The 27527-nt window shown below is 36.4% G+C and overlaps 1 protein-coding gene across 2 annotated transcripts in view; it reads left to right on the top strand.

The window, feature by feature from the left end:
- Positions 1-27527, top strand: part of FBN2 (fibrillin 2) — a 157853-nt gene that overhangs the window by 126056 nt on the left and 4270 nt on the right. For both annotated transcript variants that reach the window (XM_052701072.1, XM_052701073.1), the window contains 23 exons: positions 3579-3647; positions 4174-4299; positions 5141-5266; positions 5686-5811; positions 6820-6936; positions 8709-8837; positions 9144-9263; positions 11302-11427; positions 11654-11806; positions 12401-12466; positions 12738-12863; positions 12973-13092; positions 14278-14400; positions 14805-14936; positions 15632-15757; positions 18069-18275; positions 19557-19682; positions 20255-20377; positions 20524-20640; positions 21390-21518; positions 23023-23142; positions 25413-25644; positions 27229-27388. In XM_052701072.1, coding sequence (XP_052557032.1) covers positions 3579-3647; positions 4174-4299; positions 5141-5266; positions 5686-5811; positions 6820-6936; positions 8709-8837; positions 9144-9263; positions 11302-11427; positions 11654-11806; positions 12401-12466; positions 12738-12863; positions 12973-13092; positions 14278-14400; positions 14805-14936; positions 15632-15757; positions 18069-18275; positions 19557-19682; positions 20255-20377; positions 20524-20640; positions 21390-21518; positions 23023-23142; positions 25413-25644; positions 27229-27388 — 2999 coding nt within the window. The remainder of the gene's footprint in view (positions 1-3578; positions 3648-4173; positions 4300-5140; positions 5267-5685; positions 5812-6819; positions 6937-8708; positions 8838-9143; positions 9264-11301; positions 11428-11653; positions 11807-12400; positions 12467-12737; positions 12864-12972; positions 13093-14277; positions 14401-14804; positions 14937-15631; positions 15758-18068; positions 18276-19556; positions 19683-20254; positions 20378-20523; positions 20641-21389; positions 21519-23022; positions 23143-25412; positions 25645-27228; positions 27389-27527) is intronic.

Below are 27527 nucleotides of genomic sequence, written 5' to 3'. Positions count from 1 at the left end.
GCTAGTGTCGCTAAAGTCATACCTCTTGTGGGTGCATCATCTGTGGTGTTAGAGTAAATAATATATTCCTTCCATTCCAAATAGTATATTCTGGTGATGTAAGGGAAATAGCATATAATTTAGGGAAGATTTTCTCGCACAAGAAGTAAAGAGGAGGAAAATAGAACTGAAAAGAAAAACACCCTCTCCCTTTCCTTTCTTGAATAGGAGGAGTGAAAATGGAGTGTTCTTAGCAGTCAGGAATGGGAGATGAAAATAAGAGAGGAAATACTTGCTATCACAGAGAGCTCATAAAATTCTTTCCCACAGTCATTTGTTTCTCTACCATAAAATTATCATGATGACAACACAATGAGAAAATGCAGCAAATACTTACAGGGATTCATGCAGTTAATATTCTCAATTGAGGAAGGAATTCTCTTTTTAAATTGGTAAGACAGGTTCTCAAAAACGTTTGCCATTTTTAAAGCTTTGCTAAAGCAATTTCACTGAGTCTGAAAGAAGATGTGGGGTGAAAGTGTTTCCTGAAGTACTTCGGCATGGCCTTGTTAGCTGTTTTAAGTGCTTTTCCCGAGTTTGGAAACACAGCTGACCCTCTTCTAACCATGAAAATAGATTGTGTGAGGGATCAGACACAGATTGCTAGTGTACATGGTTGAATAGCTGAACTTACAGGATATAATCAGTTGTTCTGAAATCTAAGAGAGAGCTAAACATCACAGACAGGGATTAAGATACAGTGACCTTTTCCATTTTGCTAGACTGAGCTCAGTAGCTCATTAAAAGCATTATTCTACTCTGATGAGAATTGTATTGTTCCTCTAAACGAAATTCACATGCCAATATTTTCTTTGTGAAATATTTTCTTCGTGTATTTTCTTTCATGTATTCATGCTTAACAACAATCAGTCTCTGATGCCTTCAGATAGTAAAGATTAGATTGCTTAGGATTACTCATTATACTGATCATAACATTACTGTAGAGGCCTGAATGAGTTTATCATTCTTGGGGCAGCTTTTTCCACCCAAAGAAGTGTAAAAAGCTGCTTCAGTGCTACAAAGTAGCCAGGTATTTGCAGAACTTTTTTCATGGTTGGATCATTTTGAAAGTGCTTGACTTCAGAGGGTTTTTTTTTCCGTATTATGTGTTAGATCTTTTTGTCCTATGAAAAATAATACAGTGAAAAGTATGTGGGTTTTGGAAATAGTCTTTAAAAAATAGTTGCAAAGGCAAGCTTGCAGAAAGTAAATCTCTGGAGTGTTTATATATTGCTAATTTGGCACTCTTTTATGAAAGCATTATGCTGCAGTCCTGATGTATTACATGCTGTTTTTCTACACAGTGCAAACTGAAAAGAAAAAAAATAGGAACAACTCCATTAAATAAGATGTAAAATATATAGGAAAGTAGGCTTGCGATCTTCAAAGCTGTTTTTTCATTGTCCCAGAACTAATGTTAGGCATTATCACAGGAATAGGTTGTCATCATCCATAGGGACAGGGTAATAAACATTAGGCCCTCGTCTTAGCAAGTGTGTATGTTTCACAGATTTACTGACAATAGTAGGTGGCATAAATCTCAGTGTAGAAAAGAACTGTAAAAGAACCTTAAATCTTATACTTATTGATATGAAAGAGCAGAAAGTTGCTGGATGGCAAAGCACTGTGACATTGAGTTTTAAGACTCTCCATTCTGTAGCACAAGACAAACTTCAGCAGGCATTAAACAGTCATTACAGATGAAGACAGAAGACAGAAGAAAATGCTGAGGTTCAGATGTTGGAGCCTACTCAGCTACCTACAAAAATGACAAAGGATATTTGAATGTGAAAAAATTATCTTTCCAAATCATATTCTGAGCAGCAATCAACTATTTTTGCTGAAATTAATATATATTTTGTATTCAAGTTATAACCCCAGTGATTAAACTTTGTAAGATTTTAAGCTAATGAAAAGCTACTGTTAAAGTGTAGAGAATCAAGAAGTTCAGACAACAGCCAGGAGAGAAATAAACTGTCAGCACTCTGGAAAAAAAGAAGGGTCTTCTTTTTTTCATTATGGTACTGGAAGAGATACCTTAATAATTTGTCTAAATTGTAGGTTTAGAGTTGAGTTAAGTTCATACGCTCACTTTCTTTGAACACTAACTGTCAGAGAGCAGACTTACTGTTGGGTTCTCATCAGTGGACAGAGCACTTACAAAAGTCTTCAGATGTTATTCTTTCAGAACCACTTTGAATTTTAGCTAAGTGGGACATTTAAAAATTGTTATCCATATTCTTTAAAAGAAAATTTTACCTTGACTTAACACTTTGCAGGTATGAATGTCTTTGCAGGTATGAATGTCTATCACATTACTTAGAATTTTTCATGAAGATTATAAAGGGTTAGGATGGAAAGATACTTTTTGTGTGGAGAACTTGACTGTTCATAGCATCCCACAAGATTTTAAACAGGAGCTGGATGTTTATTGTTAGCAAACACATAACCTAATGCAAGTTCCTCATGGAAATAAGTTTTTCAAGTCTTCACACTGGAAATATTTTGCTCCTCTCAGACAAGTGGAATTTCAGTATGGATTTCCACCAGTACTCTTAAGTATTTCACAAATGACATAGCAAACAGCAGTTACAGTCATGTTATTTTTGGTATTTCTGCCTGGATCAAAGTTAGTATATTGTAAACATGTTACATATTTATTCTTGAAAATGTTGTTGTACCAGTAAGGTCTTATCAATATAGGTGCTTTATACTTTCCTTAGACACATAATTGTTTATTTCTTATATCCTGCAATTATTACTAGATTCTGTGGTATCTAGAAATAAGAACTAGATAGAGATACTTGTTCACAAGTAGCTGATTTTTTGTCTGTATGCTGGAAATCCACTAAACTCCATATACCTTGCCTGCAGTACCTTGCAGTTACTGATTTCATACTTGTGTGCATTTCCCATAGAATTGTTTGAGATTTGAGTTTGAGTTTCCCACAGAATTGTTTGGGAAAGCAGCTTTAAAGGTTATCCAGTCCAACTGCCATTCTCAGGATGCTCTGGGAAAGTGGGTATAAAATGAGCATAGAGAACCAGTGCTCTTTGAAGCACCTTTTTCAAAGTAGAGTGTCCATCCTGCTCGTCAGTTCAGTGGAACTAAGCTGCAGTAATCTTTACAAAAAAGAAACAGCAACAGTATTGTCAGAGGAGGTTGAGAACAGGTAAGTCACATTTATTCCTTCGTTCTGAAACTTGCTGCAGATTCTCTGCATGTTTCTAGAAAGCAGAAACCAACCTTAAAAGGCAAGTTACAGAGTTCAGAGTTTAAAACAAAACCTGAAGCTCTGCTTGCTCAAATCAGACAGTTTTTTTCTCATGCCAAAGTCTGCAAAGATTTGCAAAAAGACAGATATGAATTAGTGCTCCATTCACATTTGTTAACTGGCAACTTGAATTTTCAGTATTAATTTGTACAGGGTGCAGTGGCATCTTCTGTCTGTATTTGGTTTATATCAGCTCTGAGAAAACTACAAGTAATTGGGAGATCTATAAATACTGAAAATACGTTTTTCTGTCATATGCTCTAGCTGAATTCAAGAACATATGTGGCAATATTCCTGGCTTTACTTTTGACATTCATACTGGAAAAGCTGTTGGTAAGTTTGAATAAACTTATTTTAACCAACAATTCTTACAGATAGTACTGAAATTAATATTTCATAAAATATTAATTATTCCTTTTTGTAGACCTGCAGGTGACATGTTGTGAGAGCAAACTTATAATGGTTTGGGTTTTTTTATTGTTTTTATTCCTACATTTGTTAGTAATTTTTTTTGCTCCCCTTCCATCCTATTCCATAGGTTTGAGTTTTAATTAGTAAGGTGAAAAGTTTACTTTCAAAAATGTTGGTGGACTTATTAGCACGTTTGTAATAGCTCTGAATCTTGTCTCATACTTATTTCTCTGTATCACTTATGGAACTCCACATAGATTATTTTTTCTCATAGTGGAAAAATATTCTCATAGTGGAAAAATACATACTTAGATTTATGTTGTGTATATAGCTTAAGTAGATTAAAAGGAACGTCTCGGCTCAGTGTAAAGAACAGTAAAATTGAGAATACTGCATACGTGTGCAGTATGTAAAGCCACAAGAACTGACCAGCTCATCTGAATTTCAGACATCGACGAATGTAAAGAAATCCCAGGGATCTGTGCAAATGGTGTTTGCATCAATCAGATCGGCAGCTTCCGTTGTGAATGCCCAACTGGATTCAGCTACAATGACCTGCTCTTGGTCTGTGAAGGTGATTTGAAGTGATGTTATTTTCTACCTAGTCCCCATAAGCATACTTATCTTAAAAGGAAGGAGCAAATTTAACTTACAAGTTTTTGAAGCTCTAATTGATAAGTTGTGAGTTTTCTTGTAGGGTTCAAGACTGTTATAAATGTGTTTGTGGTATGTTTGTCTTTAATACATATGCACATACACTTAATTTGTCATTGTTTTGTGTCAGGTAATGCACTGATGCCTAAGTTGCTAGTAAATGAAATACTTCTGTTTTGAGGTGGTAATTTGATCCTTGTTCTTAAAACTTGTTCAAAGAAAAGCTTCCCTTGATATTTCCTTCTTCTATCCGTTCATCTGTGGTTTTATAGGTAAACAAGTATCAGATATTTGTAAAATATAGTAGTGAAGTTTTATGTGTCCTAAAGTTAATAGGATTTTTATCATTGGTATTCAGGGGACTACTGCTGAAGAAACTTGTGCCCTAAACTGCTAAAAATATGTGCTACTTATTTTTCCCCTAAAAAATTGTTTTGTTTAACATATACAGAGGCACAGAGGAACTTAATACAGAGAATTAATTGATTTATGTATCCCTTTAAAATTGCGTGGCTGCTTCTGTGTGTACGGAGTTGGTTTCGTAAGATTTTCTTTTATCCAAAAAGAGTGCTGTTGATGAAATGCTATTGATTTTGCCTTTGATTTGCATTTATGGCATGAGAAGTTGGAATTTAGCATTTTCATACTTGGTTGAGGACAGCCTACCGAGATCAGTCTTGCATGTGACTGACAATGCAATCCAAATACTAAGACGGAAATGAATGTCTTGTGGTTTTTGACTTTGTCTCTTGGTATTTCAGATATTGATGAGTGCAGTAATGGAGACAATCTCTGTCAGAGGAACGCAGACTGTATCAACAGTCCTGGTAGTTACCGTTGTGAATGTGCTGCTGGTTTTAAACTTTCACCCAATGGTGCCTGTGTTGGTAAGAAATCAGTTGATTTTTCTGGTCTGAATCTGTTTGTACCCAATCCAAGGTCTGTACTTGATTCTCTAGAAGGATAAAAGCAACATTTATTTTCTGTTGCCTTGCATATTCTAATGTTGTTTTATGTAACAGTTTTTATTTTATAGCTCTGTTTCTCTGTACAAGGAAAGAAAAGACAGAGTAAATTTTTCAAACATTCTTGAGGTATCAACCAAATAGTAACAGTAGTTTTGACCTTGAGGTGTATAGGCAAGAAGTTCTTATAAAATTAATTTTTGTTATGATTCAGGTTTAGTTATGAATAATTTTGAATCTGGTTTTAATTATAACGACAGATTGTAAGAGCATATTTGTGTAAAATGAATGAATAATAAAAGTCAATAATGTGTGCCATCTGTTTTATATTTTTGTTATAGATCGCAATGAATGTCTGGAAATTCCTAATGTTTGCAGTCATGGTTTATGTGTGGACATGCAGGGAAGTTACCAGTGCATATGTCACAATGGTTTTAAGGCATCTCAAGACCAGACTATGTGCATGGGTATGTAAAGAAAATGTTTTTGTGGTTTAAATACAGGGGGACGACAGAAGGGAGTGAATCTAGATTTATGTATTTTAACTGTATAAGAAGAATACGTTGGCATTAGAAAAGACTGTTCATATGGTTTTGAATATTATGAATAAAGCACATGAAGTTGCCATTAAATATGTCAGTTGGAGAACAAATCACAGTATTCTCAGAGATAGCTACATGTTACTGAAGAGTGTGTTAACCCCATTTTCACTAAAATACATAACATCTTGAAAGAAAAGTTTATAGGTGATGTGATAAGAGTTTAGAGGTTATGGAAACTATCCCACAGGAAAATTTATATATGTGAATAAATAAAAATGTTTCAGAAAGTCAAAAAGATCTAAGACATTAAGACCTAAGTGTCATTCTGATCCTCATGAGACTCCAAGTACAACTTGAACATAAGGTAGAAAGTACTGAATGTGCCCTAAAAAGTAGATGTATCCAAGACTTATTAGGCAAAATTTATAATTCTGGGTGCACTATGGCATCATAAATTTGCTTATACAAACTACATTGTGAGCAATTACATAACTCCAATATGGAGCACTTTCAGCAGATTTTCATGTGCATAAAAGTAAAATGTGTATATTCATTTCAGACTGTCCAAAGGCTGAGATGCTCTATCCTTTGTATTGAATTCATATAAGTAACATGCATTAAGAAATGAAAAATTATTACTAGGGAAAATAAAAACATAAATGCACTTATGCACATATGCACTATCTTTCCAGGTAGGAGTATGTTTTAGAATACAAGTGAAAAATAAGTGTCATATGCACTGTACTTACTGTCCTGCATAAGGACTGTAAGAACTTACACGCCGTGCTGTAAAAATCAGTAGTATAAATAAAACATAGAAGAGATGAAGGGAGAGACTGACGCTTAGAATGCTGTCACTGTGTGCACATGTATCACACTAACAAATACTTGGGGAAAATAAATTCCAGCATACACTTTTGTTTCTCTTTGCAGATGTTGATGAATGTGAACGCCATCCATGTGGAAATGGAACATGTAAAAACACTGTTGGATCATATAACTGTCTGTGTTATCCAGGATTTGAATTAACTCATAATAATGATTGTATGGGTAGGTGATATAATCCAAACTTTGATTTCATTGTTGCTGGCTTAATAAGTGAAGGAGGTTGTATAATTAAAATTCAAAGATGTTAAGATGTTTTGGACTGCTAAGGAAGTTAATTGAATCCAGGAATAGTTAGTAATTATTATTATTTTTGAACATTCAAAGTACATAGGCAGCCTGAGATAATGTAAACCCTGAAACTCTGGACCGCTGGGGCAGCCTTACCGTTCACTGGCATTTTAAGACAGCCCTCAAAAAGATTAATTGGGCAATTGTAGCACACATCTTTTGCTACTGGCAAAGACTATAAGAACCACTCACAGTAAGTATGAGTAGTATCACAACACCAGCATTACCTCAAGAATATAAAATAATTTCTTTATTTTGCCATATTATTTGAAATTTTTGCACAGCGTGAAGGAAAAAAAGAGATCAGCAGTAAGAAAGACAGTATAACTAGTCTTCTAAATCTCCTGCTCTCCTGAGGTGAACTCTGCTTATATACAGTGATACTTCTGTTTCCTATTCCTTAATAGTGGCCAACAAAAGGATATTGATGGTTTTGGACGATTTTAATACTTGTGATAGAGAATAGGCTTTCTCAGCTAAAGAATAGACTTTTTAAGTCTCAGGAGATTGTACTTGTGCAAAGCCAAAAAGCAAGCTACCACATTCCTTTCTGCTACAGAAGAAAGACAAAACAAAGTCTGCTGGTTCCTTTGTGGTTCAGGAGAGAACTAAAACATCTTGAAAATATTTTAAATCCTTTGTTTGTCCAGAAAAGAGAAAATTCAAAAATTGTTCTAGAAGGAAGAGACTGCAATGGTATTTGTTCCAAAGAGGTTCTTTGCAGTGGCAGTAAAAGCTACCAGGATACTGCCAGGACCATCCAGTGCCTCTCTGCCAGAATATGCCTTCAAGGAGGCTAAGGAGTCGAGCTGACTCTGTGACTTGGCTCTTGTGAGCATGTTTCTTGACAGTTTGGAGAGACCTGGGGCTTTCTTCCAAGCTATCACAGTCATTCATAAGCAATTTAAGCCCACTGCACTGTAATACTCCAAACATATTTGCAGTTGTGAAACTGTAACATGCAAGAAATGCACTGTGGAATAAGCTAGGAACCAGGCACAACTTTACTGGCTGAAGCAGAGGGTACATCTTGTTCAGGAGCTGTTACTCTACATTTTTGAAGACAACTAGAAACCTCTTTAGTAAAACTGATGTAAGTCTTCATCATTCAAATTAAAATATTTTACCATAGTGAGGTATAAATTGTTCTTCCAGCATGATATTAACCCAATCTACTTGATTTTCCTTTCTTCTTACACTTTTTCATCTGTAATACTCATCTGTAATACATTACTGTATTATAAAGTGTTTCTTTCAGTTTGCGTATCTACTTGAGCGCATGTGAAATCCAGAGAAAGTCCAGAACACCCCATGTAACCTTTTCTATGTCTGGAGTTAGTATAATACAGTCACTTGGCAGTAATTAACTGTCTCCAAATGCAGTAGCTGAGGTAATGCTGCAAATTTAAAAAGTATAATTCCCTACCAAAAAAAAAAATAGCACATATATCTTAAAGCACTTGAGTGAGAGTTATTTTCCATTTGTCAACTGTTCTTTTGTTGCTGCAGTATTTGCCTTTTCCATGGAAATACACAGATGTATTGCTACTTTAGTTTGTTTACAGCATACTGTATACACTGCACCTGCTTATATATTTCAATGAGAGATCAACTCTTGCTTTGGGGTTTTGCTTTGTTTCTTACAGATATTGATGAGTGCAGTTCCTTCTTTGGTCAGGTGTGCAGAAATGGCCGGTGTTTCAATGAAATTGGTTCCTTCAAATGTTTATGTAATGAAGGATATGAACTTACTGTAGATGGCAAGAATTGCATTGGTATGTATATTACCATAATGAGATGTTACAGTACTGCTGAGATGAAAAAATAAAACTGAATATTTAAGAATGAAAAAAATAACTTCAGTGTGAAGTATGTATGTACTTCAAGACTTCAGTATAACTCAATAGAAATAACTGATTTTTTGAATAATTGATCTTTGTAAATTTAAATGCCTAAAAAGAAGAAAATGAGAAAAATACCCTGCCATCTTTTTAATGAATGACACTGTTTTGTAATGCAAGAACAATGTCATAAGAATCACATGATCCTAAGTCTTTCCTGATGCCATCTGCTCTCTTAAGATACTAACGAGTGTGTGGCACTGCCTGGTTCATGTTCCCCTGGTACCTGTCAAAATTTGGAAGGATCATTCAGATGCATCTGTCCACCAGGATATGAAGTGAAGAGTGAAAGTTGTATTGGTAAGGCAAGTTGTAATTTTGCTTCCAAATGAATTAATGGTGAATTAAGATTTGGTTTATGAGGATGAGGAAGAAATTCAAGTTATAACTCAGGTTTTTTTTATCAGAACTGCTGTGAATGAATTTACCATTTAAATATACTATGTGAGGCACTTGCAAGAAGGGTGCATGCAGGTGATATTCAGGAGCGAATTCAGGAGCCTTTGGTTCCTGAATGGCCAGTGGACAAGTATTAGTTGCTGTCTCTCTACTGTGGCTACATAAGCTGACCAATTGTCAGCTTAAATTACTGAGGTTAGCTGGTGTGACATCCCCTAACACACTCATTGAAGTAAGTCCCAATTATAAACAAGAAGCTTGTATGAAATGAAGAAAAAACTTAATAATTAGTCTTATATTAACCTAATATTGTGAGTGCAGGAACAAAGACTGAACAAAGGAACTTTGTTGAATTTTTGTTATGTACAAGAAGATATATTTTCTAAATCCCAGAGCTTTCTCATTCTATTGTATCGTACCATAATGCTTAGTTTTCCTGCCAACTTTATGGTTTCTTTTGTTAGCTGCTGTTCCCACATTAGCAGTTGTGTTAAAGATAAATTCAAATCACCTGTGGTTGTAAAAATCATTAATTTAAAATGAAAGCTTTTGGTTTTTCTGGAATATCACTGTTTGTGACCATTTGAATATCCTGACAAAAATTTTGATATTTTTTTACAAAATCGGTGGCTGCCAAGTACTTATTTGTTCTGCAGTGTATCTGAGCTAACTCAAAACACTTCACATAGGAGGAGTCTGTCATTGGAAAGGAAATGTGGAGTCTGGTCACATGCCACTTTATGCTACAGTGGTTTATTCTTGTGCAGTATGTAGTAGTAACTTCTGACTGGGGAGCGTAGGGGACAGTTTTCAGGCATAACTTCAAGAGGACCTGTCTCTGCTTGTATTCTCCCCACATTCCACTTATCTTTTTCTATGCAAAGAAGTGTTTATCCATTTTTGCCTTATCTGATAAATATAGACCAGTTTTGTCAAATTTATTGTAGTGTAGAGTCTAACTGGCATCAGGAAAAATGACACTAAGATGTGTGACTCAGCATCAATAGAAACATACTTTCATGGAGAATACCTATTTCTGCTTACACTTTTAAGATTGGTGTGGATGTACAGATGTACAGCCACAGGTCTCTGATGTTTCTTTAGTGTCTATTAGTGTAAGACTCAAGAGGAGTTGTTCTGCAGGTATAGCATTGACAAATTTTAAAATGCACTTCAGAATCTGTTACCTTATAATTACCTTTAGAAATCACTAAAGAGGCTTATTTCTTCTGCCAGCATTTGCAGAAAAGAATAAACTAAAATCTGGTTTAAAATAATAAATATGAAAAATTAAGGTATGTTAAACTATTACTTTTCTTACTCTTCATCTATCAGTATCATCTACTATTTCAGCTGTGCAATTTTACAGATATTTTGTATTTATATTAAATACTCCTTTACTTTGCTTTTTTGTGATTTAAATGCAAAATCAGTTATTTAAAAAAAAGAAATGTTTAGGTAGCCTTAACTATATTTTCGAAGTTATAAAATTAAGCAGAATTTAAAAAAAAAAACAACTGGTAAATATAAATATGTGTTTTACAGTTCTCCCTCTGTCTATAGTTTCAGTTCAAGAGTCAGTCAGTTAATTTGCCTTTTATTACAAAAAATCCCCAACACAGAGAATTTCTAAAAATTCGTGTTCAGATGTTCTATGTTGATTGGAAAATATTTTTCGTATAACTGTATCTCCTCCTCTGTTTCAGTATTTATTTGAAGTTTATGGTGTAAATATGGCAGAAAACTAATATTTGCAGAGGAAAGGGAATGCCAGTGAAATACTCTAATTCGAAAGAATGAGCCGGACCTTCAGGCTGCTTTATCTCTTGGATGCTTTATTTAATGAATGCCTCTGGCTGAAGTTAATGAATAAATAATTTTTTAAAATGAATTCATGGCTTATAGGATTACTATCAATGTTTTCTCATAAAATTTGCAGATATTAATGAGTGCAATGAGGATCCCAACATCTGTCTCTTTGGCTCTTGTACAAACACTCCAGGAGGCTTCCAGTGCATTTGTCCTACAGGTTTTGTCCTGTCTGATAATGGACGGAGATGTTTTGGTAAGTTTGAGGATTAAGCAGTGTAACAGGTAACAAGTACTGTGTGAAAAAGGTGAAAGGGGACCTCTGGAGGCCCCTCCCAAACTATGTCATTATGAGTGCTGGAAAGTGCTTTCGAAACCATAGGAAAATACAATCTTAACATGGTTCCTTCTTGAGCTAGATTTGCATTTTTTAACCAGTTAAGAGCTTCCAGCTACACAAAACAGTATTTTCTTTTTTTTAGATACCCGGCAGAGCTTCTGTTTCACTAATTTTGAGAATGGGAAGTGCTCTGTCCCAAAGGCTTTCAACACCACGAAGGCGAAGTGTTGCTGCAGTAAAATGCCAGGAGAAGGATGGGGTGATCCTTGTGAGCTTTGCCCAAAGGAGGAAGAAGGTAACACCTTCAGGATTCAAGTGAAGATTTTTAGGTGGGAGAAAAGAAATATGTTTGCTTTGTATCTTTTTGATCATTCGAAACAGAGATGTGTTTATCACTCTCTCTTATTGCCTTTAGTGTAATAATTATGAGGTAAACTAAAGCAAAAAAATCAAATAGAAGAAACTAAAGAAAAACACCTCAGTTACTGTTTTGGCTCAAATGAGAAGTGAACTAGGAGCCTTCAATTGTACAGAATCACAGATTTTAGATATGTCCTGATGTCCTAATCTGCTTCATGAAAGTGAGTGAGTAAAATTGGGCAGTGCTGAGGATCCCTGAAGTAATCAACACTTTCAGTTATTTTTTTTTCTCCCAATTTAACTGGAGAAAGGAAAATACATCATGTGCACTTGGAAGCTCAGCATGTTCCAGCACTGCTATCCTGCCTTAGAGATGGTGTCGCTTTTGCATCTGGCAAATATAGTATGAGACCTGTGATAATTGTGTTCTGAAAAGTATGGTAGAGATGTCTGATTTTAGATACATTTAGCCATTTATCATGGTTCTCTTTCTCAGTTGCTCTCTATTTAAAAATATGTACCTCCACAGTTGCTTTTCAGGACCTCTGCCCATATGGTCATGGAACTATTCCTGGAATTGATGATACACGTGAAGGTAGATATTATTTCCCTCTTAATTGAAAAAAATATGTATCTTTATACTCAAAGCTAGACTTGAGTTTTGCGTTATGTGATGGCTTATTCCCCATGGTCCACAAGTGACAGGAGGCTAACTTTTAATACATATGGAACAGTATGAGGTAGATTACCTTTGAAATGATGTGGAGAAAGACAAACAGAATGGGGCATTTTGTGTTTTAAAAATGTTTTATTAAGACTTGATAAAGAAGCTAATAAGTGGTTGCTAATATTTTCCTGCTTTTTAGATGTTAATGAATGCCTTGAAAGCCCAGGGATTTGCTCAAATGGTCACTGCATCAACACTGATGGATCCTTCCGCTGCGAGTGCCCAATGGGATACAACTTAGATTTCACTGGAGTACATTGTATCGGTGTGTCCCTGCTTCATAAGTGCTAGAATTATAGCATTTTAATTTAAAACACAGTTAAAAATGTGTCCCAGTTCTCTTCAGCTTACATTTACTCATTTGTTATGTACAGATACTGATGAATGTTCAATTGGCAACCCGTGTGGAAATGGTACATGCACTAATGTGATTGGCAGTTTTGAATGCAACTGTCATGAAGGATTTGAGCCAGGCCCAATGATGAATTGTGAAGGTAATTTGTCTTCTACATTTTTCCTTTGATTTCTGCACATCAAATTGCGTTACTAGACATTCTGTTGAGTAAAAAGCAGGAGGAAGAAAGTTTCTCTGCTTCAAATATTTCATTGGGAAAATAATAAATTGATTTAATCAGCACTTCTGGTTTGTCACGGGGCTTCTGATATTGAATGTTATGTTAGTCTTTGTTTTGTTACTAAGCTGTTTGATGGAGATGGGTAAAAAAATAAAAATAAATGATAATTGTTGGGTCCCCGAAATAACCTCAGAAAAAATAGAGCAAACCAGTGCAAAAATGCATCAATTTGGAGAGCGTTTTTGTAAGTGAGGCAGCTTAGCTATAAGCTGAGCCACTCATCACAATCATAATAACAAGTGAATTGTATTGAATCCAATAAACTGAAATCAGACCACTGGTCCATCTAGTCCTTTTTTTCACCCCTCAGTGGTGCTCTATAGTGCTAATTCAGAACAGTGTACAAGCATGACTAACAACTTTCAGCAGCTCATTCCTCTCAATAATTATGGATCTAGGGAAAATATGGTTTATACAGGAGAGCGTTTCCCTGCAGAGTGGGGGAATCATTATCCATTTATGCATTTGTTATCCAAGAGTCTGTGAAGCACAGTCTTGAACCTGCTGGTAACCTCTGCATCCATAGCCTCCTGTGGCAGCAAGATACAGAAGTTCACCTCTCTCATAACTTAGAAAAGTATTTTCTTTCATCTGTTTTGGGCCAATACTCTGTTAATTTGAATAAATACCTCTTATTTTTCATAGTGTGGAATTCTGTTTTCATCAGATCCTTAACAGGATCCTTTTTAAAAATATTATTTTATTTTTTTCATGAATCATTTATGAATCAATTAATTTGCTTTCCAAAGCAAGAATTCATATTCTTAAAGTTGAAAAAAAGCTGACATTTCTTGTCATTAAATTTCATTTAATGAGAATACAACTCATTCTAAGTAACTCCATATTAATGGTGTCATTGTTTTTATACAGAGCTTCATTCACATTCCTCTGTTTACTCAAAACCAGACATCCACAATTTTCTGTTTTAAAAATTATATTACATTTTTAATAGTTTTAGGTGACAATAGGAGTAAAGTATAAAAATTTCCAATTGATTGTTTTAAAACTTCAGGGAAAATGATGTTTTTATTTCTTTCTGTTCAGATATAAATGAGTGTGCTCAGAACCCCTTGCTGTGTGCTTTTCGATGTATCAATACTTATGGGTTCTATGAATGCACCTGTCCAGTTGGCTATGAACTGAGAGAAGACCAAAAGATGTGCAAAGGTAATGACTGAAATGTAAACTTCTCCCCACCTTCCATCACCTTGTGTCACCAGAAAAGTATTCCAGATATTTCTGTGCATCTTACATTCATTCTCTCAGAGAAATGCAGCAAACAGCAATGATTATTTTCTCTTTAAAAACTTAGATAAGACAAAATTTGCGTAAGACCAGTATCTAGTGCTTCGTGTATTCTTGCTGTGGGCTGTAAAGGCAAGAACATCAAGATGATGTTCATCTTTTACCAACTCAGAAAGATTATAACTGCACTTAAGCATAGCTTTCAGGTTTTTTTAGTGCTTGCTAGGGAAGTGTAGATGTCCTTTTTCTTGTGAAAATGCTTGTTATTTTCAGTAACTGAAGCTACTGCAAAGATGTTCAAACACAAAGTATATGTATTTTTACAGATCTGGATGAATGTGCTGAAGGTCTCCATGACTGTGAGTCTAGAGGCATGATGTGCAAAAATTTGATTGGTACCTTCATGTGCATTTGTCCTCCTGGAATGACCAGGAGACCTGATGGAGAAGGCTGTACAGGTAAAGCTTAGAAAAGAAAGACATCTGGTGCAATTCCTGCAAGTAAACAATTCTCTGTATGCATGTTTAATGAACTTGAAAGTAATAGTTCATAAAGTACGCTTAAGATATCTGTTAGTATCCAACATCTCAATCTTACTTTGTATTTTCAAGACTTGAGCTTATCTGAAAGTAATCTTAACGGACTAAAAAGTGTTCTGGAGGAAAAAATCTGTTTTTGTTTCTTTAGTTGTCCAGCAATGTCAGGAAGGTTTTCAGACACTTGTTAAAGTATTACATAGCCAGATGAAAGTGACCTTATCTGGTAAGTAAGAAGGAAAATTATTGTAAATAAAACGTTACATTTCCTTCAACACTAATACTGTCTATAAATAATGTGGCAGTTCCTTAAAGAATTAGAACTATGAAATTTTCATGTAACTGTTAGGTTTCATACATATATAAAAGCCACAAAGAGCAAGAGATGTGGATACTACCGTAGTTCAAAATGTATGTTTACTATGCATGCAGAGAGTATAGGAGGAGTAGAGCCTTCATCCTAGATGCAGAACACAAGGCATGGAATAACAAAGGTCCGTCTTCTGCTTGATCGGTTGTTGATTTTTCCTCTTTTGCAAACATTATGCAAAATGCTGAATGCAATCTACAGATCTGTGTTTTTGTAACAAGAACTTGCATTTGGTATTTTTGTAAAGACGAAAATGAATGCCGTACCAAGCCAGGTATCTGTGAGAACGGTCGCTGCATGAATGTTATTGGGAGCTACCGATGTGAATGTAATGAAGGATTCCTGTCAAGCCCGTCAGGCATCGAGTGCCTTGGTAAGTGCCATAAGTATACATTCCACCTTATATCAAAGAGTATCAAAGCAGTTAAGGGTGTGGAGTTTAAATTAAGTTTCTGAGTACAGCTGCTGCTCTTATGTGAATAAATTAAGTAATGTTTCTAATTAATTAAAGCAGTGAAATCAAATTCAGTGATAAAATATTAAATAATGGATGGAGAGCATCTTGAGAATGTGGGCTGAATCGAGCTATCAGGGGCCTTACATCTAAATTCCAAATTGCATAAACATGCTACTATCCAGACAAATTACTTACTTTTAAAGAAGCAGAATTTAGTTACCTTAGATTACGAACTGCAATGCATAGCAAACTGAAGTGTTTCCATGATCAGAACATTATTTTAATCACCACAGTATTTCAGCTAGAATATTCTGTATTGTTAATGGAGACCATGAAAATGAATAAAAAATATGAGCATCACAAAAAATAGCAGAATATATTTAGAAGTTATGGAGACATGCCTGCACATTAAATACCAATGAAAGATTTAATATTCATCAACCTTATTCTTTATCAGTATGCTCAGACTTGTCATTTGCACCATAAAATTTCTTATTGTGTTTTTAAAAATCAAACAGAACTGCAGAATATTAAGATTTTCATGACCAGTGTTCAAGTAAGTGTTCTACAAAACCAGCATGTGAAACTGCGGGAATATGTAGGAGTACATAAAGGACACTTGCATTAAAATACTTAGATTCAATCAGAATACTGAGGTATTCTATATATACTATGTATATGCTGAATAACCAGCTGTCTGTAAGTTGCCATTAGTAGCATGCTGACTTCATGGCAAAGCAATAATATTTGAAGTACAGGGTATTTCCTAAGGATTAGGACCAGATGGAAAAAGGCTGCTGCAGGCTGTTAACTCCAGCCAGTCATTACTGGCAAGGAAATGTCCTGCTTTCATTATTGGTTTCTTATATTTTTAATGTATATATACATATATACATGCATTATTTTTTGAAAGCTGTGCTTTGGGTTAGTTTGCTTATTACTGTTTTTTCTTTAATGCTGTCCACATGAGACATGACTGAAAGACGAGTCTGACAGAAGCAAACTATATCTTCAGAATTAAAGCACAAACATTGAATCTTAGTGTATACTATTTAAAGTATATTCTGCTCACATTAAAATATATTCAATCTGAAATCAGAAACAAAGCATTATAGGATTTTAAGGTACACAGGACTTAAAGTTCTACACAAAATACCTATCTACGGTAGCAGAAATCTGCTGAGTACTGCAAATCCCCACAGCAAACGCAGTATCTCACACAAGCAGCGTTTTCCACGAGGACAGCTTTATCTTATGAGCCGAAAGCAACTTTCATTTAAAGGCAAAGATCACATTTCACCTAATTCATGTATAAAATCTACAGATTATTTGTAAATGAGAAGGTCGGCGTGGTGTTCAGACATACGCAGTTTCAGAGGGGTATGGAAGAGTTTAAGCGTTAAGACCAGAAATCATCTTTCCTTTAGAAACATAAGCATCAGACTGTAGTTGACAGTATTTCCATTTTAATTAACATATTAAACAAGGGACATAACCTATTCAGAAGTATTGTTACTGCAAAATTTAGAATTTCCATGATAGCTGGGAGCTGGGAACTCTCTTTAGATGCCTGTTTGAAACAAATGCAAAGGAGGGAATGACTGTGTAGTTTTACTCATCTTTCGTGATAGACAGCTACTAATCAGAACTTTAAAAAATAAAGGAAAATTGATTAAGAGGAGGCAATAAAACGTATGGTTATATAAATCTGTTTTCCCAGCCTTCAAGCTGGTAGTGCCATTAAAAAGACGACTGAATTGTGTGGAAGTGCTAAGAATTTTGTCATGTAAATCGTATCAAGCTACAGATGATCCATGGCCAATAAGACAGAACAAAACAATAACCCAACCCCAAGAACCCCAATTCTGAGAAAATCTATTAAATACAAGCCAAACATAGGTAGCTTAAGTGGGAGCTCAGTTTGGTTTCCAGCTTATTTTAGCATCAGGCAAGCTTGCCAGGTATGCCTCAGGCCATATCCTTCCTAGAAGTACAACTCATACCAAGTCATACAGGTACTGAACCTAGGATATAAACTTGGAATCACAACAGATGTTCAGAAGACATGTCAAGTTTTTGAAAGGCTAACTCAGAGCAGACTTCACAGAGTTGTTGCTAATTTACTGCTTGCGTGAGTTGACAGAGAGCCAGAATAATACATCAGATGCTTAATGGCTCAGATGTTTAGCTCCTACCCTTTCTTGATATTTCCATTTTTTCCTTACAGATAACCGCCAAGGCTTTTGTTTTGCTGAAGTTCTACAGACAATGTGTCAGATGGCATCAAGCAGCCGGAATCTTGTCACCAAATCTGAGTGCTGCTGTGATGGAGGCCGGGGCTGGGGTAACCAGTGTGAGCTCTGCCCACTTCCTGGAACCACCCAATACAAGAAACTCTGTCCACATGGACCAGGATATACTACAGATGGAAGAGGTATTTGCAGAGATGAAAGGAGGTAGAAAATGGAAAAGGAATTCACTCACATTCTTAAGAAAATGCATTATCCCCTTTGAAGCTGCTTCGAAGAATTTCCTCTGAAACAAGAGTTTGATTTTTCAAATGCTGTTGCATGACCAGAAATTAAAAACATCTTTAAACAGTAGCTGCACTAGAAATACTCACAGCTGTGCATAATTTTCAGAGTTGGGATCTAAGGAAAGATCAACCAGTAACTAAAGGCAAGAAATGGACCCAAAGCTTTTGAATGCTGGGAATTTTTAAGTATAAGGCAAAAGGCAACAGCAGTTACTCTAACAGCTGTTACGTTTACACATAATTTTTAAGTTGTGGTGAAAAAAGATCTTACTGCTCATAACAAAATTGATTTCTTGTTTTTTTTTCTGATTGATCAAAACTGGAAACAGATTATGCAATGAAATAGCAGGAAATTCTGATGTAGAAAATGATAGTGAAAGTTTCAGGGATGTTTGCCTGTGTGTTCAGGCCCATTTTGAAAGACAAAGAAAGGGTAAAGTTACCATCAGAAGCATGATGATGAGGAACTGTGGAAAAACTGAAAAAGAGAGCATGTCTTTCAGTTTCCCAGCAACATTTCCATGGCGTTGTGCGGAATAACAGATCCATTAGTTTTGGAAAGGACCTCTAGGTCCATCAGGCCCAACCTGTGCTCCAGCAGGGACGCCTAGAGCAAGGTGTCCTGGACCACATTCAGGTGGCTCTGGAAGATCTCCAAGGAGGAGATTCCACAGCCTCTCTGGGCAGTCTGTGACAGTGCTCAGTCACAAGCACAGCATAGAAGTGCATCTTGGTATTCAGAGGTAAATTCCTGTACTCCTGTTTGTGCCCACTGCCTCTTGTCATGGTACTGGGCACACTAATAAGAGCCTGGCTTCATCCTCTTTGCACCCTCCCTTCAGGTGCTTACAGACATTTATAAGGTCTCCCATGTGCCTCCTCTTCTCTGGACTGGACATCCCAGCTCTCTCAGGCTTTCTTCATAGGATAAGTGTGCTAGTCACTTTGTCATCTCCTCTGAACTATTTCCAGTATATCCACGTCTGTCCTGTGGGGGAGGGGGACAGACAAGACACGGTACTCCATTTGCAGCCTAACCAATGCTGAGAAGGCCATTGGTGTAAAGCTGCTCTTTTTTCTTCGTATTTTTTATTCAGAAGAAAGAGTGAACTGCAGGTGTCAAATTCAAAGCTAATACTTATCTTTTAAAAGATTACATATTTAGTATTTTCTTTACAGATATTGATGAATGTAAAGTCATGCCAAACCTTTGTAGACATGGACAATGTATCAACACTATGGGCTCATTCCGCTGCTTTTGCAAAGTTGGCTATACAACTGACATCAGCAGCACATCTTGTGTGGGTAAGATTCAGCCTCTTAATTCTAATTTTATTTAATAATGGGTGCATCATTATACAATGCAACTCTCAGTCACCCTTTGTAAGCCTCTGTGTGTCAAAGTGGTTTTTATCTCTTTATCTCTTTCCTCTTTTCTTTATTTGTCTTCCTAATATGCCTGTTTGGGTTTATGTTTCATTTTGCAAAACGAGTTAACAAGCTGTATTGGCAGTATATCTGCAGTAGAATGAACACTGAAATATGCTCCAGCTGTACAACCATTTTGACTGACAGAAGAACTTACCGGTTCATTTTCCTGTTGGTTAACTCAGATAAGTATATTATAGTATGCCTGAAAAGGAATCCTTTGTCTATAATTGAAAATATTAATATCACTGTCACTCTAATGTTTAACTCTGCCACTGTAGAGGCAACTCCACAGAGACTCCATGGTGACAGTAGGGAAAGAAATGAAAACTCTGCAAAAATGTGTATCAGATGCTTTATCTACAAACAATTTTCTCTTAAATCAAGTGTTCAGGAAACATGTTTCAAACAAACCAGTATGAGAAATATTTAACAGTTTCTCTCTTTAGATCTGGATGAATGCTCACAGTCTCCTAAACCATGCAATTTTATCTGCAAGAATTCAGAAGGGAGTTATCAATGCTCATGTCCTCGAGGCTACGTCCTTCAAGAAGATGGGAAGACGTGTAAAGGTAAGGGAAGTTAAACACAGTAATTTCAATTTTATTGCACTTTGATTGAAAATGAAATAATTTTGAAGTGTGGTTATTTTTCCAAGTTAGGCTAGGTGTACCTCTATTATGTTGGCTTTTCATAAGACAGCTTCTCTTACTTTCAGATCTTGATGAATGTCAAACTAAACAGCACAATTGTCAGTTTCTCTGTGTCAACACCCTTGGAGGCTTCACATGCAAATGTCCACCTGGTTTTACTCAACATCACACAGCTTGTATTGGTAAGAGAAACAGAAATTTTCTTGCATCAGTTTTTCTCTAAAAGGAACATTGTCATTTTTTATCCATGAATTTTTCAATGTATGAACAGTGTTAATTTGAAGCAATAATATCAGCAGTTCAGAAAGCAGGTCTTGAAAAGCAGCAATTACAGTTATTAAAGAAAAAAGAAAGGGTATCCATCAACTGTATTTTCTTGCTTAGTAAACAGTTATGTCTATTTAATACATGTTATTATGTTCTAAGTATAACCACATGGACACAAAGGAGTAAAGTATTAAAATCTGATTTAAAATGTAGTTAAAAGAAAAACATACTGCCTTTTCTTCTTTAATAGATACAGATGTCTTTAAATCTTAAGCATATGAATCTTGCCACTGGAACTCTTTTAGTTAAGCTAATACAGAGGTGCAGCATTTTTCCTCTGTCAACAATTACGTACCTTGGACTTCCAGACTCATAAATGAATTATAACCTGTGCTTTATTTGTTTATTATTTTATTATTATTTATTTTTATTATTTATTTTTTTAATTATTATTATTATCATTTTAATTTATTTTTATTTATTAAATACTTATAGCTCTCCATGAGTCATCAGATCATCTGAAATTTGAATATGAAAAGTAACACTGTTAAAGTCAATTTTTGCATCTCTATGATTTTCAGCCTCTAAAAATGTGTTTTATGAACACGCATAACATCTTATCCCAAGGGATGCTATCTTCTTCTCTATGCTCTCTATTTTTAAGACAACAATGAATGTGGTTCTCAGCCATCACTGTGTGGATCGAAAGGAATTTGCCAAAACACTCCAGGAAGTTTTACCTGCGAATGCCAAAGGGGATTTTCTCTGGATTCTACTGGATTAAACTGTGAAGGTAACTAGTGAAGGTCAATTTATTTTTATGGTGCAAATCCATACCTCTGTGTATAGTTGGTCCTATGATGTCAAAGATAATCACAATCATAAAACAAATCAGCAGATTGAGTAAAAGTATATACCAATAATAAATAGGAATGTGTTTGAGGTATTTAAAACATAAATGTATGTAAGAATGTACTGCCTTACTCTTTATCAAACTAGAATTTTATCAAGAAGTTTATCAAGCTAGAATTAAAAAGGGCTATTTAGTTAGACTCTCAAACAACTCTTTTCAGAGTGTCATCACCTTCGTCACCTTCACATAAGGCTTATGCATCAAAAATCTTTTTTTTTTTTCTTTCAATTTTCATGCACTCTGACAGGAATGTCTACCATTTTTTTTCCTAGCTGTAATCATCTTCCTGAAGGTATCTGATATCAGATTCTAAAATCCCTACATGTTTTATTCTACAGCTTTATCTTTCTCTCCAAAAAGGAGCCCTGGCTGAGACATCTGGATTCCAGAGTTCCAGTGTCTTTAATGGGTTTTAGATAATGAACAAAGAAAAAAGGAAGAAGTATATAAATTTATGAGGTGTCAAAGCATCAGTTACTTTGATGAAAGTATTTAAAATAGGAATTGATATTTGGAGCGTATCTCTAAAATAAAGGTGCAGCATATGCCCAGCCAGAAGTTGTAGAAAGCATTGTCATCTGTCAAGTTTACTTTGTTCTCTTCAAGAACATTCATCCTTCTTGCATACTTTAACCAGTAACCATGAAACAAAACACTAATTACACATACCAACGCATTCACAAAATATGTAACTGACTGGACCATCAGAACTGCTATATGTGCACTTACTCATGAAAGCACAGCCTGGTGTGGTTTTCTGGATTTCAGATTTAGGGACATCCCAATTGCATGGAATTTGTGGACAGTTGTGGACAACTGGAGTGTAATTTAGTATTTGTGGTATCATTTCTTAAATTTTTTACTGGCATTGCAAGCTGTACCTGACACACTTGTCTACTTACAGTGGTTTGGTATATATTTATTTATTATAGCAGACAGTATTTCGTACTGTCATGTTTTTACATTTCAGTTTTATTTCTGGCTGTCCCCATTATTTACATATTGATCGCAGACTTTTTGGATGGCTTTTTCTAGCCATCTAGGAAACGTAAGGCTTAGTCTTGTGGAGTCGGTTTGAAAACTGAAGTCCAATTCCAATTGTATTCTAAACATAACATCAACATTGTGCAATTACACAGAATAGTCTTTCTTCTCCAAATATGAGTCATGTAATGGTTTGAAAACCACTTGATTATTGATTGATAGATAGAACTCCACATGAATTGAGCATCAGGCTTTCCAAACAGATAGCCTCAACAGCTCAGAACAGTATTACTGTGTCACAAATACTGGTGTTTGGCTGGTCTTCGAAGTGAGTAACATATTTTACAACATATATATTGATGTAATTATTTCATGTTCTGCTTCTCTCCCAAATGCAAAGATGTGGATGAATGCGATGGAAATCATAGATGCCAGCATGGCTGTCAAAACATCCTAGGTGGATACAGATGTGGATGCCCACAAGGGTATATTCAGCATTACCAATGGAATCAGTGTGTTGGTAAGGAAACAAACAAACAAACAGTACATTTAAAGAGCAAAACTATGCTTGTGATTACAGTGACAGTAAGGAGAAGAATGGACACTGCACGTGTCTGCAAAAGATACGTAAGCACGTAGTTTTTTAATCTCTCTCCCCTTCATCCACTTCAGTGTAGATCAATGACAGAAGACAGAGAAAACATTCATGTTCGTAATATATTCATCGTATCCATATTGTCAAAGCTCTCTGTGACAAGATGTCTCTCCTACTCTGACTCCCTTCTCCTCAGGAAAATCCTCATCTTAGAAAGGTGGAAAGGTGATCCTTGAATTCCTTCAATTCAGGCTTAAAGCAAATAGCTTTGTTGGAAAGAAAAAAAAAAAAAAATGTATAGCATTTCATGAGAAAGAATCAATCACCATCATTAGCTTTTTGGGAATAAAGCAGAACAGAGTCTACAATAAAAAGGGAGAAAAAATACCAACATAATAATTAAGGGTTTCCTTCTTTTCAAAACATAGTGATCCTCCCCCTCTACTCTGCCCTGGTAAGGCCTCATCTGAAGTACTGCGTCCAGTTCTGGGCTCCCCAGTACAAAAAAAACAGGGACCTCTTGGAAAGAGTCCAGCAGAGGGCCACAAAGATGGTGAAGGGCCTGGAGCATCTCCCCTATGAAGAAAGGCTGAGTGAACAGGGTCTGTTCAGCCTTGAGAAAAGAAGACTGAGAGGGGACCTGATCCAGGCCTATAAATATCTGAGGTGTGGGGGGCAGAATGGCGAGGCCAGACTGTTTTCAGTGGTGGGTGACAGGGTGGAGACAGGACAAGGGGAAACGGCCGGAAACTGCAGCATAGGAAGTTCCACACCAATATGAGAAGGAACTTCTTTACAGTGAGGTGACGGAGCACTGGAACAGGCTGCCCAGGGAGGTGGTGGAGTCTCCTTCTCTGGAGATGTTCAAGACCTGCCTGGATGCCGACCTGTGCGACCTGCTGTAGGGAACCTGCTTTGGCAGGGGGTTGGACTCCATGATCTCTGGAGGTCCCTTCCAACCCCTACAATTCTATGTGTTTCTGTGTGTGTGACTTTCATTAGTTCATTGGACAGGCAATAAGGACAAACTAATCAGCTTAGCAGTTTTCTTCTGCATTTGGCTCATTCAGTCCATCATTTCTTCTCTGTTTCCTGAATTAAGCCAATTCCCACAATGAAATCTAAGAAATAAAAAAATACAAATAAAAACCAGAACAGCCAAACTACCACGTCCTGTGTGGTGCAGTAATCAGAGGATGGCTATGAGCAGTGATGTTGATCTATAGGCTAATCTAACAGCTCTGTCACACATCAAAATCAGTTTTCTATATGTGCTTTGCACTAAATAATACACCATATAGTTTTTCTTAAGATCCAGTCACCACCATCACTCCTTAATACTACTCTTCAACAAAAAAAGCAGGAACACAGGTAACAATTCCCACAAATCTCCAGTACAGCAGTAGTCACTGAATGTAGATAGTCCTCAAAAGAATGTGACTTATAGTAATTGCTGGCAAAATGATGAAAAATGCACCATCGATGCTGGAGAAGACATGTACAGGGAATCAGAACCTTGCTAAGATAAATAAAATAAGCAGAATACCTACCAGTTATCAAATGCATAATCTTTGATGCAACAAGCTACTTTCCTTACTCATATTTCACAGTATAACCTGCAGACAAATTAGTTGGACTGAGTGGAGGACCATGTCTGTATCTTACCACCCACAGTGTGATAACAGTTCTTGATTTCTCTTTCATTTGAGGTGGCTGTTTAGATTGTCTTTCCCCTTACAGAACCTATGGATTTCTACTACAAATATGTGCTACCTCCACCTTATCCCTAGTTAACCATTAACACTTTTATACCCAAGCCCAACACTATTATAGCCAAGCCCAAGACTGGAGTTCCAACTCATTTTTATTCTGTGAATCTCATGTGGTAGGAATATACCCCTCCAGGATAAAAAGAGTATTGGCATGCACCCCTTAGCAAAACTGGAGATATGCTTTGAAGGAAAGCAGAGCTTTAGGGGAAAAGCTTAGAAGTAACAGTATCCCAAAACATCTTTACCAGCTGTTAATGTTTGGGACTGTGGCCATTGTATTTTTTAATTTGTGGACCGCATCTTTATAACAAGGACGTAGCAGAGCCCAAGGACTTGAATATGTTTTGATTTGTTAGCTATGTTGTGCCTGTCTGATGTCTGTCCAGATTAGAAGGTACCAGTATATTTTTGTTTACTTTATAGATGAAAATGAGTGTTCCAATCCTAACACATGTGGCTCTGCTTCTTGCTACAATACGCTTGGAAGTTTCAAGTGTGCCTGCCCTTCAGGATTTTCTTACGACCAGTTCTCCAGTGCATGCCATGATGTTAATGAATGTTCTTCTGCCAAGAACCCCTGCAATTATGGTTGTTCCAACACTGAAGGTGGTTATCTTTGTGGCTGTCCACCAGGCTATTATAGAGTTGGACAGGGGTGAGTATATCATGCACAGTACTTCATCAGACTCATTCAAAGGGTGACAAAAAGGCAGAATGGCAGAACAGTTAGACTGAAAAGCAAGTGAAGGTCAAGCTACTGACATGTTTTTTTCTACACTTTTTCTGAATGATATACACAGGTTGTGAATAAATATCTCTAGCATTAAAAAAAAAAAATTACCTGCTTCCTGTCACCCATTTCAAATCTAATGTGTAACCAACATTGTACAGTTAATTCTCCTTTTTCCGCCAGTATCATAACAAGAACCGTGCATTATATTTGAAAGATCAAGGCAGCCTGATACAGTTTCCACTGACTGGAAAAGGGGAAGCGTAGCCCCATTTTCAAGAAAGGAAAAAAAGAGGATCTGTGGGTCTACAGGCCAGTCAGTCTGACCTCTGTGCCTGGCAGATCCTCCTGAAGGGCCTGCTAATACAGATGGAAAATAAAGATGGTGTGATTGGTAGTAACCAGCATGGCTTTATCAAGGGTAAGTCATGCCTGACAAACTTGGTGGCCTCCTATGATGGAGTTACAGTGTCATTTGATGAAGGAAGAACAAATGACTTCATCTACCTGGACTTGTGCAAAGTGTTTGACACTGTCCTGCATGACATCCTGATCACCAGATTGGAGAAAAATGGATTTGATGGATGGATCACTTGCTGGATAAGAAATTGACTGGGTGTGGTATTCAGTTGTGGTCAAAAGCCAGCTCAGTGTCCAAGTGGAAATTGGTGACAAGTGGTGTTCCTCAGGGATCAGTGTTGGGGACTGATGTTATTTAACATCTTTGTAGGTGTAGTGTGATTGAGTGAACTCTCAGCAAGTTTGCAGAGAACACTCAGAAGCTGAGTGGTGCAGTTGACAAGCTAGAGGGAAGGGATGCCATCCAGAGCGACCTGGACAGGCTCAAGAGGTGCAAGGCCAAGTGCAAAGTCTGGCACCTGGGTAAAGTGAATCCCAAACACAAATATAGGCTGGATGGAGAATGGCTTGAGAGCAATCCTGAGGAGTAGGATTTGGGTGTGTTGGTTGATGACTCAAACGTGTCGGCAGTGTGTGCTGGCAGCCCAGAAAGCCAGCTGTATTGTGGGTTGCATCAAGCGAAATGTGACCAGAAAGTGGGGGAGGTGATTCTGCCCCTCTATTCTGCTCCCATGAGACTTCACCTGGAGTACTGCATCCAGTTCTGGGGACGCCAGCACAAGAGATTTAAGACACAGTGGTCAACTCAGAATGTTAAACACAAATCATTCTGATACATGACAAACACTAAAATCTTTATTGCCAGAAGTCAGGGAATAATGGTTTTATTTTGTTTCTTCATGGTATCTGTAAAATTTTTCTACAAAAATTAGAAAAACTTACACACCTTCAGCCAGCAGTTGCATTTCATTCAGTATGTGAATGTATTTCATTTACTAGAGCAAAGAAAATCAATTCACAGACATCTTGGTGAATAAAGAGAAAAGAAGGGATACAAATACCATAGAACAGATTATATACGCTCATTTTCCATTTAATTGAACAGTTCATAAAACTGCAAAAACTAAAACAGCTGCTTTTATTCAACAGCCACTGTGTCTCAGGGATGGGATTTAACAAAGGCCAGTACCTGCCAGTGGATGGAGATGCTGATGAAGAAAATGCTTTATCCCCTGAAGCCTGTTATGAGTGCAAAATTAACGGCTATCCAAAAAAGGACAACAGAAAGAAAAGAAGTCTTAATGAAACTGTATGTATCAGGAAAACGAAGTACTATTAACAGTTTTAATTCAAGGTATTTTCAGAGATTCAATGCTAAGTACTGTCAGTAAGAGGAGGGAGTTTTATTACAGGCCACATTTAGTGGAAAAAATCCCTGTTTGCTTCAT

Source organism: Tympanuchus pallidicinctus, unplaced genomic scaffold, assembly GCF_026119805.1.
Source record: "Tympanuchus pallidicinctus isolate F22 unplaced genomic scaffold, pur_lepc_1.0 scaffold4, whole genome shotgun sequence".
In the NCBI taxonomy this organism is placed as follows: domain Eukaryota; kingdom Metazoa; phylum Chordata; class Aves; order Galliformes; family Phasianidae; genus Tympanuchus; species Tympanuchus pallidicinctus.
The sequence above is the reverse complement of the archived record's forward strand: the minus strand, read 5'-3'. Positions and strand labels throughout refer to the sequence as shown.